This window comes from Elgaria multicarinata, chromosome 13 (genome assembly GCF_023053635.1).
Source record: "Elgaria multicarinata webbii isolate HBS135686 ecotype San Diego chromosome 13, rElgMul1.1.pri, whole genome shotgun sequence".
NCBI lineage: Eukaryota > Metazoa > Chordata > Lepidosauria > Squamata > Anguidae > Elgaria > Elgaria multicarinata.
Window position 1 is genome coordinate 6,224,405 of NC_086183.1, and position 19,032 is coordinate 6,243,436.

The following is a 19,032-nucleotide window of genomic DNA, read 5'->3' on the forward strand; positions in this document are numbered from 1 at the left end:
AGAGTTTGTCACCGTGCGTGTGTGTGACTGACTGTGAGGGCAAAGCACCGCACTTGAGTTCATTTCATTTCTGTGGCGTCCGGTACAGCTTAGTCAACTCATCCGGATAGTTTTCCACCCAGTTCCAAAAGACTCCATGATTGACTGCACGTGTTTAGGTGAGGTGCAAGCAGGGGGCAAGGCAATGCCTGGCACCACCACCACTAGCCAGGCTGCCTCTCTCCAGCAGTCCACGGGTCGCCCTTTGGAGTGCCCTGGGAGTGGAAGACGTACTCCCTGATCCAGAAGTATGGTTTTGAGAAGTAAGCTGTCACTTGAACTCATGAGCCTCTGTGCAAAAGCTGTCCTTGTGTGTGTGGTTGTGAGTGTTACTGCAGCTGCCTGTCTCGCTGCGAAAATGAAACAGGCAAGTCCTCGCCTTTGAGAAGCAACCTTTCACTTGAACTCATGGAAGTCATTGACTTCAGCACAGCCACTACGTAGAGGCTGTGGTCCTCCAGGATCTGGGTGACTCGATCAGTGTGCTGATTTTGAGAAGCAACCTTTCACTGAAACTCATTCACTTCCCCAATTGAGGGTGAGGGAGGTTAAACTCCAGCAGTCCACGGGTCGCCCTTTGGAAAGCTCAGGGATCAAGTGGACTACTCGACCAGTCTGCTGATTTTGAGAGGCAACTTTTCACTTCAACTCATGGACTTCCCCTATGTGCGGGAGGTACTCCAGCAGTCCACCGATCGCCCGTAGCACAGCCACTAGCAAAGCCACTACAGTGGATGCTCTCTTCTCTCTCTCTCCTCAGTCTCATCCAACCCCTCTTCCTCTTCCCTTTCTGCTGTAACACCTCTTTGAGAAGCAAGCTTTCACTTAAACTCATCATTCACTTCCCCAACTGAGGGAGGTAAAGGCCAGCAGTCCAAGGGTTGCCCTTTGGAGGGCTCAGCAGCAACATTAATCCTCCAAGCATGCACACAAATCTTCCATACTCAAAGTAACTGCTTCAATAACTAGTAGCTCCTTTTTGCCCGCCTGCCCGCCTGCCGTCCTTGTGAGGTAGCTGGATCTGCTGGGACTCACTCCCCCAGAGATCTATGGCATACCTGTGCAAGGTACCAGCTCCTTTGGGCCTGCCTGCCTGCCCATGCCCGCCTGCCCGTCACTCCCCAATTGAGGGAGGTTAACTCCAGCAGTCCACGGGTCGCCCTTTGGAGAGCTCAGGGATCAGATGCACTATTCGTGATCCAGTCTGATTTTTTGAGAAGCAAGCTGTCACTTCAACTCATGGACTTCCCCAATTGCGGCTGGTACTCCAACAGTCCACCGAACTCCCATAGCACAGCCACTTAGTGCATAGGGACAGTTTAAGTTTCCTGGGAAGTGAGCTCTCATTTCGACTCATGACAGCCATTGACTTCACCACAGCCACTTCGTGTTGGATGCTGTGTTCCTCCAGGATGTGGGTGGGGAGGATTAGTCGCAGCAGCTGGTCGAGCTTCTCTCCCTAGTCTCATATGGAGCAATTAAAGGTATCTGAGAAGTGAGCTCTCACTTCAACTTCAAGTTCAGACACTTGAGCACAGCCCCTACGGTGGAGGCACAGCTGGCCGTGCCTCTCTCCCCAACCACTGACTGCATAGGGACAGTTTAAGTTTCCTCCTGAGAAGTGAACTTTCACTTCGACTCATGACAGCCATTGACTTCACCACAGCCACTTCTCGTTTTGTAGTGCGCCGAGTTGAGCACATCCACTCTGGTGGATGCTCTGGTCCTCCAGGATGTGGGTGAGGAGGATTAGTCGCAGCAGCTGGTCGAGCTTCTCTCCCCAGTCTCATATGGAGCAAAGTTTTCTGAGAAGTGAGCTCTCACTTCAACTCATGAGAGTCATTGACTTCACCACAGCCACTCCTGTGGATGCTCTGGTTTGCCAGGATGTGTAGCAGCAGCTGGTCGAGCTCCTCTCCCCTATGTGCGCGAGCCAAGCTCCAGCAGTCGACCGATCTCCCGTAGCACAGCCACTTAGTGCGTATGGACAGTTTAAGTTATCTGAGAAGTGAGCTCTCACTTCAACTCATGACAGCCATTGACTTCACCACAGCCACTTTGTGTGGGATGCTGTGGTCCTCCAGGATGTGGGTGAGGATTAGTAGCAGAAGCTGGTCCAGCTTCTCTCCCCGGTCTCGTCCCACCCCTCTTCCGCTGTAACCCTGTCTTTGAGAAGCAAGCTGTCACTTCAACTCATGGACTTCCCCTCAGAGAAAAAGCTAAGCTCCAGCAGTCCACCGATCTCCCGTAGCACAGCCACTACGTTTCCTGAGAAGTGAGCTCTCACTTCAACTCGTCTTGTAGTGCGCCCGCCGAGTTGAGCACAGCCACTACAGTGGAGGCGCCTGCCCGCCTGCCTGGGAGCCGTCCTTGTGAGGTAGCTGGATCTGCTGGGACTGACTCCCCCGCAGATCTATGGCTTACTTGTGCAAGGTACCAGCTTTTCTGGGCCCGCCAACCCATGCCTGCCTGCCTGTCTGCCCGCCTCCCCGGGGTGCTGCTGTGGTGGGGCATCTGCCAGGACTGACTCCTCGCCTACTCTGCCTGCCTCTCTGCCCGCCTGGTGCCTGGTTTGCTCCCAGTCGTCCTCCTCTGTGCCCCTCAAGGCGTAACTGCTGGCTTAGAAAGAAAGAACCAGCCATCTTTGCCTCACTTGCTCCTTGCGCCCGCTTACGGGTTGGTTTGCTATGCGTTAGTGCTCAAGCCATCCTTGCGGCACTACAATGCATGCTGCCTGCCTGGCTGCCTGCCTTCCCTCCCTTCTCCCCTTCCCGTCTTGCAGGGATGGTGTATGTGTCTTGCTTTGACTCAGGGGAGAAGTCCTTCCTGCGCTCACTTAGACTTTATCAAGTTCAATAATCCCTTTTTCAAATGTGCCAGAAGATTTAGGGTTATCTCGTGGCATGTTGGGATTTCCTTGGAACTGGCCCCATTGAGCTGTCTGCATTGCAACTTTAAATCCCTGACATACTGGAGTGCCCGATTTTCAAAAGTTCCCCTAACATCAGGGGATGATGGGATTGCCTTGAAACTTGGTGTCCATGGGGACACATGGGTAAGCTGTCATGGGACCAAAGGATAGGTTTCTGACGTGCAAATTGACGTAGTTGTAGAATGGGACTTGATTTGGGGTGAGTTAAAAAGTTTAAGCCGCGCCAAAAATCAGGGGATGATGGGATTGCCTTGAGTCTGGGCGTCCATGTGGACACATGGATAAGCTATCATGGTGCCGAGTTTGAGGTTTCTAACATGCAAATTGACGGAGCTATCCCAAGGGGTGTGAATGGGGTGCCCGATTTTCATAAATTCCCCAAAAATCAGGGGATGATGGGATTGCCTTGAAACTTGGCGTCCATGTGGACACATGGATAAGCTATCATGGTGCCAAGTTTGAGGTTTCTAACATGCAAATTGACGTAGTTGTAGAATGGGACAATTTGGGGTGAGTTAAGCCGCGCCAAAAATCAGGGGATGATGGGATTGCCTTGAGTCTGGGCGTCCATGTGGACACATGGATAAGCTTTCATGGTGCTGAGTTTGAGGTTTCTAACATGCAAATTGACGGAGCTATCCCAAGGGGTGTGAATGAGGTGCCCGATTTTCAAAAAATCCCCAAAAATCAGGGGATGATGGGATTTGCTTGAAACTTGGCGTCCATGTGGACACGTGGATAAGCTATCATGGTGCCGAGTTTGAGGTTTCTAACGTGCAAATTGACGGAGCTATCGAAAGGGGTGTGAATTAGGGTTATGGGTGGTGCGTTAGAGGTTAGAGCCGCGCCAAAAATCAGGGGATGATGGGATTGCTTTGAGTCTGGGCGTCCATGGGGACACATGGATAAGCTTTCATGGTGCCGAGTTTGAGGTTTCTAACATGCAAATTGACGGAGCTATCCCAAGGGGTCTGAATGGGGTGCCCGATTTTCAAAAATTCCCCAAAAATCAGGGGATGATGGGATTGCTTTGAAACTTGGCGTGCGTGTGTATACCCCCATGAGGTGTCATGGTGCCAAACGTGAGGTTTCTAACTTGAACAGAAAAAAAGTTGTATACTTTTTTAGCTTTCAATGCAAGCCTATGGGGGGCAAAAACGGAGCTCCGGATCCGGATCCGGAGCTCCGAGCGGAGCGGAGCGGAAGTGGGCGGAGCGGGGGCGGGGCGGAGCAGCCCGATCCGAAAAATGGCAGATCTGCAAGTGAAGCGGAGCGGGGGGTCCGTGCACACCCCTACTTTTCAGCTCATTCGAATGCGAAAAGTGCCACATTTCTATGCATCTTTTTCAAAAAAAAAAAAAATCCTCCCCGCATTGACTAAAGCGTGAAAATGTGTATAATTTGAACAATGCTCATTTCAAAGTGTCCATATAAAACACACGCACATACACACACAAACACACACACATTTTTCAAATGCAATCATAAATTTGTGAACATTTCTTGAGGAGGGCTGGGAGTTGTAGGACATTTTTCTGTCTAAACACACACCTTCATGTCATGTTTTAAGGGGGGTGTTTCCCTTGCACTGCTTGGCAATGGGCCACTTGAGGGCAGCAAACAATATCTTCAACAGAAGCAGCCAAGAAACTCTCAGAGCAGTTACGTCTGGCCTGCTGCATGTCTGGCCTGCTGCATAGAAACTGCACAGGCGCCTCTGGCAAGAACTTAAATAATGAAGGGTTCCTGTGACCCAAAAACTGCTTGTAGGGAAGGGGGAGAATTTGTTTCAGTTCGGTTTTCATCAGAATTTAGCAACATTCACAAAGTTCCCGATATTGAGGGCAAAACAGACCTTGAGATTTTAAAAAAACAAAATGAATGTGGAAGAAACTGAAATTGATAGATTCATCCATTCAGGCCTCGGGGGTTGAGTGCTTCACTTTTAAAATTCTGAGTTTCAAGCCCTGGGTACCAACTGTGGCACGGAGTACTTGGGCTGAGCTTCGGCTGATCCACCAGCTACGGCCTTTCCTGGACAGGGACAACCTAACCACAGTAGTGCATGCACTGGTAACTTCCCGATTAGACTACTACAATGCACTCTACGTGGGGCTGCCCTTGAAGACTATGCGGAAGTTGCAGCTAGTGCAAAATGCAGCAGCTAGACTGCTGGCGGAAGGAACTGCACTGGCTGCCTATACACTTCCAGTAGGAATTCAAGGTGCTGGTAATGACGTTTAAAGCCCTAAACGGCTTGGGACCTCAATACTTGAGAGAGCGCCTCTCCTTATATATGCCTGCCCGAGACCTTAGATCTGTTGGAGGAGCCCTTCTCCGCATCCCACCAATGCAACATATACGTTATGATGGGACAAGGGAGAGGGCTTTCTCTGTGGTGGCCCCCCGACTGTGGAATGCCCTCCCCTTGGAGGCCCGATTGGCGCCAACATTGATTTCATTTTGACGCCAAATAAAAACATGGCTTTTAAACAAAGCCTTTGATGGTTAAACTCACTGGCACATTGTTTTAACTGTTTTAACTGCATCTATTGCTTTTAAATTATATATTGTTTTAACTTGGATTATGGTTTAATTTGTTTTTAATTGTGTATATTTATTGTTTTATAAATATATGTTTTTATCTGTACGCCGCCCTGAGATCTTAGTGATATAGGGTGGGATATAAATATTTTAAATAAATAATAAATAAACTTTGTTGGTGCTGAATTAGGGTTGCCACTTCTTTTTTTCTGGCAGGTGCCTCATCTTTAAGAGCTACACAGCAGGCAGGCACATGATCATCCTCTCGGTGCTGGATACAGCTGCACCTACTGAATTTGGCCAGTGAAAAAGGGTGAGAATTTTGTTTCAGTTATTTTATTTTTATAAGAATTTACCAGAATTTGCAAAGTCCTTTCAAAAGAATGCGAGAAATAGACAGATTCATCCCCTCCCTTTCCTGACTGTTGTATCTGCCTGAATCTTCTGTTCACATCAGTCCGAATATAATTATCCATAATTTAGATGTTGGGTAGATTCCCTTGACACAGAATGCTCGGGTGAAAAATGCACCTGAAAATGCAGGAATCAGCTGTATTAAGGTGCTTGCAAGCGGCCCGCATCCACTGACGTTGGGCACGCAGCCAGAGAGAGAGAAAACGTTCACGTTTGTAGCCACCTAGGACAACTTGGCACACCTTTGCGTAGGAAATCCAAACACAGATGCAAGTGTCAGCCCTGAAAAGTGTCCCTAGGACTTTTTCTTTTTCTATCTTCATCGTTCTTACCATCAACAAGTATCTTTGCATCCCTCCATTCCTCTGGGGACTCCTAAATCTCTTCTGATACTGCTTGAAGCACTTGGCAAGTCATGTTTACACAGGTTCTGTGTGCAAGGCAATGCAAAGTACACCGCATCTTACCATCCACGACAGGAGTGACATAAAATGTCGTCTGCTAATCATAAAGCCATCAGCCGCTCAATCCTTTCCCCCCATCTGCAGGAAATAAAAGTGCCCTCTCACCCCAGAGCGCAGCCTGAGGAAACCGATCTATCAGCAGCAACTGAGTAAGCTAAGCGAGCAGCTGACAAGGGGAATTCTGAGATCTGGGGACAACAGATTTATCGCTACGATGAGGGAAAGAAAAACAGAACGCAGGGGTCAAAGAAAGGGTCTGAAGGAGGAGCCATTCACCCAGAATTTGCAGCCAGGTCTACCTTGTGCATTAGCATCCAGCATCAATACGTAAGCTGGTCTACCTTTGACTCCAGTTCTAGCCATTCCCAGGTTTGTCAATTGCAGCAAAAACACAACACATTTATTCTGGCATGAGCTTTCCTGGACTATTGCAGGGGTGGTGAACCACATGCCTGCGAACCAAATCTAGCCAGCGTGGGGACCCAATCCAGCCCTCTGGGTTCCCTGGAAGGCCACACCTCCTTCTCTGGGCCCCACCCCCTTTCCCCCAACCACCAATCGTTTTGTGGTTTCCTGGCTTTTGTGCCTTCCCCCCCCGCATTTCTAAAAAGCTGAAAGGCCTCTCCTAAAGCTGAATTATAGGCAGGAAGAGGTTTTAAGCTAAAGCATGCTGGTATTTTGGGTTCCAAAGGAAGTGAGGCGGGTGGCTACCAGGAGGAGGGCCTTCTCTGCTGTGGCACCCCAGCTGTGGAATGAGCTCCCTAAAGAGGTTCGCCTGGCACCTACACTATACTCTTTTAGATGCTAGGTGAAGAACTTTTTATACTCCCAGCATTTTAACAGCCTAGCAACTTGATTTTAACTTTGCAGTTTGTATTTAAAATTTGTATTTAAAATCTGTATTAATTTCTGCATTGCTGCTTGATTTAATCCTGGCTGTGTTTTGTATTGTATTTTATATTATGTTTTTATATGGTTTGTTTTATATTTTGAATGGTTTTTATGGTTTTAATTTTTGTAAACCGCCCAGAGAGCTTCGGCTATTGGGTGGTGTGGAAATGCAATAAAATAAATAAATAAATTCTGGTATTTGGGGCCCTACTTCAGCCCCGCCCACCACAGGAATGCAGCCCCGAAGGGCTTCTCTGAAATTGCATTGGGCCATCAGGCTGAGATTCAACACCATTGGACTCAAGCTGACTTGCACCTGATGAAGTGGGTCGATCATCGCTCAGTGCGACAGAGCCTCTGTTTTGCATGCAGAAGGTGCCAGGATTGATCCCCATCTTCTCCAGGTAGGGCAGGGGGGAAAAATCCTACCTGAAACCCTGGAGAGCTGCTGCTGGTCAGTGTTGACCATACTGGGCTAGATGGAGCCATGGTCTGACTCAGTATAAGGCAGATTCCCGCGCCACTATTTCTCAGCCTCACTTTAGGTGTTGGTATTTCACCTGTAGGGACTGACCCTTTTTACAGGTTAGCGGTGTCAGGTTGGAGGGCCCGTGCCAGGAAGAGGCCATTCTGGTCATCTCATCTTTCAGGATCATTTGCAGACTTGCTAAAAGCCTGTAGCTCGGCAACCAGACTTAAAAAAGCTCAAACTCGGATTGATCTGCAATGTCATGCAGAAGAATGGAGAAAACAGAAGCAATGGAAGTGGGGAAGACGCAGAACACAAATTACCAGATTCTGGCTGGATATCAGGAAAAGCTTCCTGACTGTTAGAGCAGTACGGCAATGGAACCAATGACCTCAGGAGGCAGTGGGCTCTCCCACGCCAGAGGCCTTCAAGAGGCAGCTGGACAACCATCTGTCAGGGATGCTTTAGGGTGGATTCCTGCATTGAGCAGGGGGTTGGACTCGATGGCCTTGTAGGCCCCTTCCAACTCTGCTATTCTATGATTCTAAAGCTCATAATCCAATGAATTCATTAGCCCTTAAGGCACCACAAAGCTCTTTGTTGTTTCATCCATGCTTGTGCTGAATACGTCTATTCTGGTTTAGCTCTTCATAAGCACTGGAAAGGGTTTGGTTCTTTCTTTTCCCTACAGTGGGGTTCCCCAAACAGGGTTTATTCATAGTTATGCTGCGCTATACAACTGCTAAGCTGTGACGAATCAGGCTTGAGGGATTGTGTCCTTAACAGCACAGCCCTATGCATATCTACTCAGAAGTAAGCCCCACTGAATTCAATGATACTTACTCCCAGAAAAGTGTGTATAAGATTGCAGCCTAAACATTCAAAAAAAAGTTTCCACAATAACCTCTTATTACACCAGATTCGAAAGCTCAGTGGAATACCCATCAATTCACTATTTCCTTCCCATCTTCTCTTGCCCCTGCCCGCTTCCTGTGCCCAGCTCTTTTCCCCTCTCTTCTGCTTTTATAATGGACAACATTTGATTACGGAGGGCGCGCCGCCATAAATTTGCTGCCTCATTTGGCCCACTGTTTCTATTAACTGTCTAAAACTAGTAAGAACATAAGGGCCCTGATGCTGGATCAGACCGAGAGTCCATCTAGTCCAGTGCTCTGTTCACACAGTGGCCAACCAGCTGTCGACCAGGGACCCACAAAGCAGGACCCATGTTCCCCACCAACTGGAGCGCACAGGCTTAATGGCTCTGATACTGGAGGTAGCACATAGCCATCATGACTAGAAGCCATAGATAGCCTTTTCCTCCAGGAATTTATCCAACTACATCTTGTGGTAGCAAATTCCATGGTTTAACTGTGTGAAGAAGTCCTTCCTTTTATTTGTCCTGAATCTCCCACCAATCAGCTTCATGGGATGAACACAGGTTCTAGTATTTTGAGAGAGGGAGAAAAATGTCTCCCTCTCCATATTACGCATAATTTTGGACTCCTCTTTTATGTCTCCCCTTACCCTCTTTTTTTCCAAGCTAAAAAATCCCAGCTGTTGTAACCTTCCCTCATAGGGGAGATGCTCCAGCCCCTTCATCATTTTAGTTGTCCTTTTCTACACTCTTTCCAGTTTACACATTCACACACACCCATACATCCCATAAGATTCCATAGGAACCAGGATCAAAATTTTAGACCTAAAAAAGATACAGCTTAGGGCACCCCCCTATGCATGTTTAGAGAGAAAAAGGACTGCAACTCCCAGCATACCTCAGCCAACAATGCTGAGGTATGCTGGGCCTTTTAGATGGCCTTTTGTTCATCTAAATATGCATAGGATTGCACCTCTAGTAATTACAAATATTAAGTTAGTGCTTCAGTGTAATGAAATCCATTCAGTCACTCTTCTCCAACTTAGCACCATCCAGATTTGATGGACCATATTTTCCACCTTTCTTCAGCCAGTATCTGGTTGGGGATGAGTTGTTGTCCAACACATCTGGAAAAGTGCTTAATTAGTTGGGTTATTGATTTTTATTTTTATTTTGCAAATAGATATTGCATCTGAGGCCATAGCTAGACCTAAGGTTTATCCCTGGATCGTCCAGGGGTCAAACCTGTTCATCTAGGTGACACACAGGGGATCCAGTGCTCAGGCAGGGGCGAACCCTGGATGATCCCAGGATAAACCTTTGGTCTAGCTGTGGCCTGAGTTAGAGTAGCTTCACTCCATGCGGATCTGGAGGTGCCGAGGATGAAAGAAGAGTGCGAATGGCAGAACCTCAATAAACCACCTCTGGAATTTGAACTGTCAGCAGATATGAGAACATCCTCTTCACATCCTCACGGAGCTGCTAATACAGGGGAAGAAAAACTCAGGATTCTGATCTCCAGCAGTTTTCAAGCATTCTACAGTGAAGGAACCCTTTCCACATCAGCTCGTTCCCCTGCAGTGGAAAACAGACATGAGTCAACCTGTCCTTTGGAGACGTTTCACCACAATTCCTGATCGGTGAATTACCCCATATCAACTTCCAAGGGCCCCAAGGATTCAGAGGGCAACAGCTCTAGCTAATTTGACCTTCCCATAAGAACATTCCCTCCCCACAAACACACAAAATGACAAGACTCTAAAGTTTGAAACAGTTCTTAATTCTTTAATTTCAACGGCAGACCCCTGGTCCAAAAAGCCTCCCCTCATTCTATACACAGAAATTCCTTCGGAAAGAAATGTACAATTTCCTGAGTAGGAGCGCTGTGAAGATCTTTGGCTATTCCTTGAACCCAGAAGTCTTGTAGGAGAGAAAGAGTCTTCAGTTCACCCATTCTAAACTGGGATCAGGGTCTCCAAGGCTGCCTGAATGAGGAATCTCCCCTCACATATGGATGCTGTTCTTCGGGGAGGGAGGTGTTCTTTTTTAAAGCCAAGTCCTGCCTACACCAAGGAAATGGAGAGAGAGGAAGGAGATCCCTCCTAGGCATGCATATGGAACTACCCCTATAACGTAACCGACTACCCTAACGGAGGGTTTTGCAGCCGATGCCCAGATGTGCAGAGTCACAAAGTCAGTCTGTTCATCCCCACTCCGCTCCAACATACCTCAGTGGCTCTAGCCAAGACTCCTATTAGTTGGGCCTGGCGAGGTCAAAATAGGAGGATTGAAAAGGCAAACAGGAAGAAACTCTTGATGGGCCAGGAAGTGGTCCAAGCAGCTCCCACTAGTTCTTCTCGGGCCGGTTCCGGTTGAGCACAGCTCTGGGGGCAAATTCCAGCTTGTCCTTGAGGCTGACCACCTGGGTGAGGTCCTTCCCGGCACTCTCCTGAAGTTTGCGGTCCTCGCGCCTCTCCAAGATGCTCTGCTCGGCGTCGGGCGGCTGCGGAGGCGGCTCGCCGCGGATGAACCATTCCAGGTGGTAGCCCACTGCCCCTACCACGAAGGCCACGGGGAAGGTGACATAAGGGGCGTAGGCCCTCAGGGTCACCCAGATCACGGGCAACATGGCAGCCACAGGGTCTGCAGAAACAAAAGGAGAGAATACAGATTGTCTTTCTCATTCCAATTATGCACACGCATCCCAAAAAAGAATTGCCAGAGTTTGAGCCTAAGCCAGGGGTGGGGGAACTCATTTCATTTCATTTATTACATTTTTGTACTGCCCCATAGTGGAAGCTCTCTGCGCGGTTTACAAGAATTAAAAAACATTAAAAACACATCATGCAAAATACAAAAAAGGAAGACAGTGACATAAAAGCACAGACAAAATCTAAAATCCATTTGTAAAACCATCAGCCAAGATGATCCAAGAACTTGTTGAATGCTGCTAGATGCCTAAGAGAAGAGGGAGGCTTTAACCCGGTGCCGAAAGGGTAACAACTCAGGCTCTATGGGATTCCCCAAATTGACACACCTTTACTCTTGAACTGTCAACCACTTGGTGGTTACCTGGCTTTTTCTGCAGTTTTCCCTCCATTCCGAAAGGTTGAACTGACCCTCCTAAGGCTTAGTTAGTGTCAGTAAAAGGTAGGAATGTCCATCCCCAGGACATCCAGCCCTTTTCGGACTCGTTGGATTTCTGCAGTACCCCCGACTCAGCTTGCATTAGGGAGCTGAGCTGTGTTTTTTCCCCAAAATTCAAGAACTTTTTCTTTTTTCTAAAAAAAAAAAAAATCGCATAGAAATTTGCACAAATCAGTCACAATTTCCACAAATTACGCAAATTGCTATTTACAGAAATTGTTTAAAAAGTCGCAAAATTGGCCTGAAGGGTATAGATTGAGTTGAGCCAGCGCATAAGGAAATGAGCCAATGTGCAGGGGGCCGAGGGGATGAAAGCTCCACCCCACAGATAGATTCCTCCAACATCCCTAGTAAGTGTGTGAACTTTTGGGCCCGCCCACCAGTGGAACGAGGCCACTAAGAGCTTTTCCATTTGCCTTTTTCTGTCGCTGCCGGTTTCTGTCAATGGCACAGGCTTCGCTGACAACAGGGGTGTTTTCATCAAAGCATCGATATTTTATTTGCCCGCTTTTACTGGACTCCGGAGGGGGTAACGAAAACAAAGAGTCTTGTAGCACTTTAAAGACTCACAGTAATTCTATTAGTCTTTAAGATGCCACCAGGCTCTTTTTGTGGTTTCTACTAGATTGCTGCTTGAAGTGCCATTAACCGCCCTGGGCTCAGTTTGCAGAGAAATGGAAATCAAAATTTCTTGATTGAAGCAGAATTATCTCCAGCACAGCCAAATCTGAAGTCTAATTCACAAAGGCGTGCACAGAGAGAGAGAGAGAGAGAGAGAAACAGACAGACACACACATGCACAAACTACCAGCCTTCCCCAATCTGGTGCCCTCTAGATGTGTTGAACTACAACAGCGTGGGACCTCGATACTTGAAGGAATGCCTTTCCCTATAAGAAGATAAGACCAAGGGTCCATCTAGTCCAGCACTCTGTTCACACAGTGGCCAACCAGCTGTCAACCTGGTTGACAGGACATGGTGCAGGACACAAAGCAGGACATGGTGCAGCAGCACCCTCCCACCCTTGTTCCCCAGCAACTGGTGCACACAGGCTTACTGCCTCAGATACTGGAAGTAGCACACAACCATCAGGGCTAGTAGCCTGCCTGAAATTTGAGGAGCCCTATTCAGCATCCTACCAATATGAGACATACATTATGGTGGGACATGGCAGAGGGCCTTCTCTGTTGTAGTACCCCAGTTATGGAATGCCCTCCCTTCAGAGGCCCAACTGGCACCAACACTGGCTTTGGTTTTGTGCCATTAAAACATGGCTTTTTAGCAAAGCCTTTGATGGCTAAAGTTGCACATGGTTTTAATTGTTTTTATTGCTTTTAAATGTTCTACTGCCTTTAGCTTGTTAATGGTCTTTAGCTGTGTACATTATTTATTGTTTTATGCAGTTTGGTTTTATCTGTATGCCACCCTGAGATCCCAATGATATAGGGCAGGAGGCAATTGTTTTAATTGCATCCAACACATCTAAAGGGCACACTTTGGGACAGGCTGTGCTGCCCATCATGATCTTAGACATGTCGGTCAGTTCCAAGGCCCTGCAAACATATATTTTTCCTCCAAGGTGGTGGCTGCACACATTCACAGTTGTGAATTCCCATGATGGTTGAAAAATAAGATTAAAAAAAGTGTTTTCCTGGATCTTTAACAAGTACATATACTTAGGGTCAGCCTGCAGAAATCGGATTATCCAGAATTGGTTTTGGTTTTTCATTTTAAACATTTTGACGTGTTGAAAAAAAAATCCAGAAAATATCTTTGGGGAATGAGAGGAGGAGCTGGGAAAGAGAGAGCGAAGAATTGTCCTTTGAGAACTCCAAATTTATCTTTCATCATGGACAAAAGAAATGTTGCCCTGGTCTGAAGTAGCTGATGATATTAAAAAAAAAAAATCCGCTAGCAACGCAAACCATCTCTGAGCTAGGTATGCAGTGAAGGTTGATCCACCTGTATGGAGAATTGTCACCTGGCAGCAGCCAGGCAGCAGAAAGACGGGAAGGAAAGCAGGACACACCATCAGCTCTGTGGAGAGACCAGGAACTTCTCTCCTCGAACTGTTCTCCATCCCAACTAAGAACTAGGCTCAGTACAGAAAACACGTTTCCCTACCCAGTGGGAAAACTGCACTCAACGGTTTTTAGGAGGTCCTCCCCACACAACATGTTCCAACTCCACCATTGTGTGACTGTGGGCTACCGTGGAGTCTAGTAAAATCCACTGCGGCATTTGATTGACAGTTCCTCCACCCTCTCTCCTCTCCCAGACCTCCCGATGGTATCCCATCAGCCATTGCTACAAAAAAAAAACAATCCTGGTGGCTCTCCTAGAGCGGCACTCCCTCCTTTCGCTGCTCTTACCGGGGAACTCTGTAACCAGTGGGAAAGTCCACTCAATACAACAGAAAACTCCACAGAGCCCACCACACAACAGCAACACAATGGTTGTACAGAAACCCTCCTCTGCACAGCGTGGATATTCTGCGTGGAGCGTTTTCTTTAAAAAACTCCACTGTGGAGTGGAGTTTTCCCGCCAGACAACACATTTCTCAACGGTGGTGTAAAAACTCCACCGTGGAGTTCTAAAACTACCGTTGAGAAACATGTTGTCTGAACTGAGCTCTAATCCCCGAGTGTGCTTTTTCCCCTCCTCCCTCCTAATTCCTCTTTCCTTCTGTGTTGTATTCTTTAGATCATAGGATGGAGGGCAGGAAAGCGGCTGCGTTACTGATGTTGTAAACTTTTGTGGGAGCTTCTGGGGGGAAGGGGGCTTTCAAATAAATAAGTAAATAAATAATACTATGGGACTTTGGAAATCAAGTGGGAGTTTAGACGCTCTACCTGGGTTCTTTATTTTATAAAGGTATATCCCAACATTCAATAAAAATATTTCCAAGGATACCTGCAAAACTAAAAGCAAGATATTAAAACTACTTCTGTGCTGTTTTGTTGATAGGAACGGATACCTGGTTTTAACTGAAATCTGGAGCAGAATTATCATGCCACTAACATCAGAGCCACCAGCCTAGACTGGAAGCTGTACTTCTATTAATGCAGCCCAAAATAGCATTTACTTTTTTTGCAGCCACATCACACTGTTGGCTCATATTCAGCTTGTGATCTACAACAATTCCAAGATCCTTCTCGTTTGTAGTATTGCTGAGCCAAGTATCCCCCATCTTGTAACTGTGCATTTGGTTTCTATTCCCTAAATGTAGAACTTGGCATTTATCCCTATTAAATTTCATCCTGTTGTTTTCAGCCCAGCACTCCAGCCTATCAAGATCACTTTGAAGTTTGTTTCTGTCTTCCAGGGTATTAGCTATCCCAGCCAATTTGGTGTCATCTGCAAAACTGATAAGCGTTCCCTGCACCTCCTCGTCCAAACCATTAATAAAAATGTTGAAGGGCACTGGGCCCAGGACTGAGCCCTGCGGTACCCCACTCGTTACCACACCCCAGTTTGAGAAAGTACCGTAAGAAACAGGTGGGTAATGATGAGACCCCACACTCCAAATCCCTGGATAACCTCAATCAGTATTTTCACATAGATGTCAAAAAGCACAAGGAACAAGACGGAAGCTTGAGAAATCCCACTGCATGAATGTGACGTTGCTGAGCAGCAGGTCTCCAGCACCACCTGCTGGAATTGGCCTTCTTGGTAGGAGCGGAACCACCAAAACAGCAGACCCCCTGCCCAGAAAGAGACCATGGCTGGTAGTATCAAAAGCCACTGAGTATTATCTGCACAGAAGCAGATAACAAAAATTTAAAAAACGGGAGGGGGAAGGGAGGAACGAGGCAGCCGGAGGAGGACGCAAGGAGGGGGACTCCAGACAAACCACCTCTCCTCCCTCTGTCTGCCCATTCCTCCCGACCCCCCCCAATTTCTTTTTATTTTTATTATCTGTATCTGCGCAACTGCAGATATAGATATGAAAAGGGGGAAAACCGCCCAGTCCCTCTCCTCCTCCACCCCCCCATTTTTATTTTATTTTTTACTTTTACCCAGGCGCGGGGCCGCCCCCTTCCCTGTCCAGTTTATTGCGACCAAACCTCCGTTGCCAAAAAAGTCAGGGTAAGCGCCCGTCTTTTTTGGAGCAGAGTTTTCCAGGTTTGTCCCCAGATGGCTTCGCAATGGCGGCTGCGTCATGTAGACATGCCCAAGGTTGCACTCCCATCCACGCCTTCTCCACACGCAGGTTACCAGTCTGGATGAGCAAGACAGCTAATTCTTGTTTACTTCAGAATTTAACACCTCCATCTTGACCATTTTAGGGAAGAGGGAAGGAACGCAAAAAAATGAGGATTGGGGTGCATTCTAGGCATGTTTAGACAGAAAAAAAGTCCAGCCAGCCATGTGTGCAAAGGCAGGCTGTGAGGTGCAGGGCTCTTTTTCTGTCTAAACATGCCTAAGATTGTGCCTTTAATTGAGTTCATGTGGTTCTGCAAAGAAACCACAGTGTGCTTCTAAACAACAGGGTAGCTTGCGACTTAGGAGTGCAGAATTTTCTGCCACAAAGGTAGGACCAAAAGATAGAGAGCTTCGGCTATTGGGCGGTATAAAAATGTAATAAATAAATAAATAAATAAAGTGGTCTGAAACACTCTAACACATCCTTCATCAGAAGAGCCCTGAGGCTGAATCAGACCACGGGTCCATCTAGTCCAGCACTTTGTTCACACAGGGGCCGACCAGCTGTCAATGAGAAAACCAGAAGCAGGACACAAGTGCAATAGCACCCTACCACCCATGTTCCCTAACAACTGCTGTACATAGGGATACTACCTCTGATACTGGAGGTAGCATATAGCAGTTTGGGGTACAGTGCAGTTATCTACTGCACCCCACAAACCATACACTGGGATACTTATAGAAAACTACAGGTGAATTACCAGAGATCAAGGATGTTGGAAGTGCTGAGCAAAGACCTGGCCACAAGCGAACAAATACTCCTATTTTACAGATAAGGAACATGGAGGCCAAGAAATAAAGAGTTGCCAGGTGGCCACTATAGCAGACAGATACATTCTATTTCCTTTGCCATTTTACATGCTCTTGTTAAAGCAGTGTGGGGAACATGCAGTCATCAGAATGTAAGAACAGCGTGCTGGATCAGACCCAGGCCGTAGCTAGACCTAAGGTTTATCCCAGGATCGTCCAGGGGTCAAACCTGTTCATCTAAGTGCCACACAGGGCATCCAACGCTCAGGCAGGGATGAACCCGGGATGATCCTGGGATAAACCTCAGGTCTAGCTCCGACCCCAGAGTCCATTTGGTCTAAGAGTGGCCAACCAGTTGCTCACGGGAAACCCACAAGCAAGCCAGGAATGCAACAGCATCCTCCCACCCATGTTCCACAGCAACTGGTGTACATAGGCATACTGCCTGATACTGGAGGTAGCACATAGCCATCAGGACTACTAGGCATTCGTAGCCTTCTCCTCCAGGAAATTATCCAGCCCCCTTTTAAAGCCATCCAGATTGGTGGCCATCACTGCATCTTGTGGTAGCGAATTACAGTTTGACCTTGTGCTGTGTGAAGAATTACTTCTTTTTATCTGTCCTGAATCCCCCACCAATCAACTTTATGGGATGACCCCACTGGGTTCTAGTATTATGGGAGAGGGAGAAAAATGTGTCCCCATCATCTTTCTCTGCCCCATGCATGATTTTATACACTTCTACCATGTCTCCTCCCTCCTGCCATTTTTTCCAAAGCTAAACAATCTCAGGTGTTGTACCTTCCCTCACTGGGGAGTTGCTCCCGCCCCTTGATCATTTCACCTGCCTTTCTCTGTATTTTTTCCAGCTCTACATGGAATAACGAGCTCAAGTTAAAGGAAGCCAGATTCCATCTGGACATCAGGAAAAACTTCCTGACTGTTAGAGCAGTACGACAATGGAACCAGTGACCTAGGGAGGTTGTGGACTCTCCCACACTAGAGGCCTTCAAGAGGCAGCTGGACAACCATCTGTCGGGGATGCTTTAGGGTGGATTCCTGCATTGAGCAGGGGGTTGGACTCGATAGCCTTGTAGTCCCCTTCCAACTCTGCTATTCTATGATTCTCCTTCTTTAGCGGCAGTGACCAGAACTGTACCCCTTATTCTAAGTTTGATCACAGGACCAGTAACCATTCACAGCCTTCTCCTCCTGGAATTGGTCCAAACCCCTTTTCACACCATCCAAAGTGTTGGCCATCGCTAAGTCTTGCGGAATAGAATTCCAGAGATCAGGGCAGGATCTACACTACTGCTTATAACGGTTTATACTGGTTATGACCACTGTTCAGGCCCAGAACACATTACATATACTGTTTTCATAACGTTTTTAAAGTGTTATATCCTGCTTGGTGTAGATCGGGGCTATAGTTCATCTTGGGCATAGTTAAAACACCTGGGCGGACAGGAACTCCCTTCATTCCTCACCACTAGCAATGGCGGATGGGAGTTGCAGTCCATCCGCATGTGGACAGCCACACCTCCCCCGCGCCTGGGCTGGAAGCAGGGGGCGGTCAGCGAGCCTCGGAAGAAGGAGGGCAACCGCCGAGGGCTCCCGGCCCACTTTTTGCACAGCCAGCCAGCCGCGCTCTGCCCCGACCCTGCCTATCCCGGAACTAGTCGAGCCCGGCCAGCGAGGGCTTTCGGCCGAGGTCTGGCCTCCGCCACCCCAGAGCAGCCACGCTTGGGGGACGCGGGTGGGGGAGACGCCTCTCCCCCCCCCCCCCAGACAGCCAGACAGCCAGCAAGCCCGCATTCCGGGGTCCCGCCACGCGCACACCCCAGCCACGGCCGCTGCGCCTCACCTCCTCCTCCTCCTCCGCCCGCGCCAGCCAGCCAGGCCGCCTTTGGACTCTCCCCGGTGCGCCCCGCGCGCGCTCTCCGCCCCGCCAGCCGCCGCCTCCCCAGGCCGAGCGCTCGACTTCCTGCCGCAGCTCTATTGGCCGGCGCCCTTCTCCGCCCGGCGCTGCTCATTGGCGAAGCTGGGAGGAAGCCCAGAAGCTGCCCAGGACGCGGCGGCTACTGTTGCACCGAGCCCGGCAGTGCCGCGGCTGCCCGGGCAGCTCGACGTGACCCTTGCGCTACCTGGCAAGGCAGCCTGCCTCGCAACCTGGCGCCTTCCGGAGTGGTTGGACTTCAAATCCCAGCATCCCCGGCCAGCTATGCTGGGAGTTGTAGTCCAAATAAGGCAAGGGGAGGGGAACCCCCAACCTAAGCCGGAACAAAAGGACACACACACA

At 48.3% G+C, this 19,032-nt stretch overlaps 1 protein-coding gene across 1 annotated transcript; it reads right to left on the bottom strand.

Moving 5' to 3' along the window:
* Positions 1–10,394: 10,394 nt before the first annotated feature.
* SMIM12 (small integral membrane protein 12) lies at positions 10,395–18,659 on the bottom strand. Its single transcript, XM_063139734.1, has 2 exons — positions 18,598–18,659; positions 10,395–11,273 (listed from the first exon to the last, which is right to left on the bottom strand). The coding sequence occupies exon 2, from the start codon at positions 11,257–11,259 to the stop codon at positions 10,978–10,980; it is 282 nt and encodes a 93-aa protein (XP_062995804.1). The 5' UTR covers positions 11,260–11,273; positions 18,598–18,659; the 3' UTR covers positions 10,395–10,977.
* Between the last annotated feature and the right edge of the window lie 373 nt (positions 18,660–19,032).

Coding starts and splice junctions, on each gene's coding strand:
- SMIM12 (XM_063139734.1), bottom strand. CDS start 11,259: ATGTTGCCCGTGATCTGGGTGACCCTGAGGGCCTACGCCCCTTATGTC.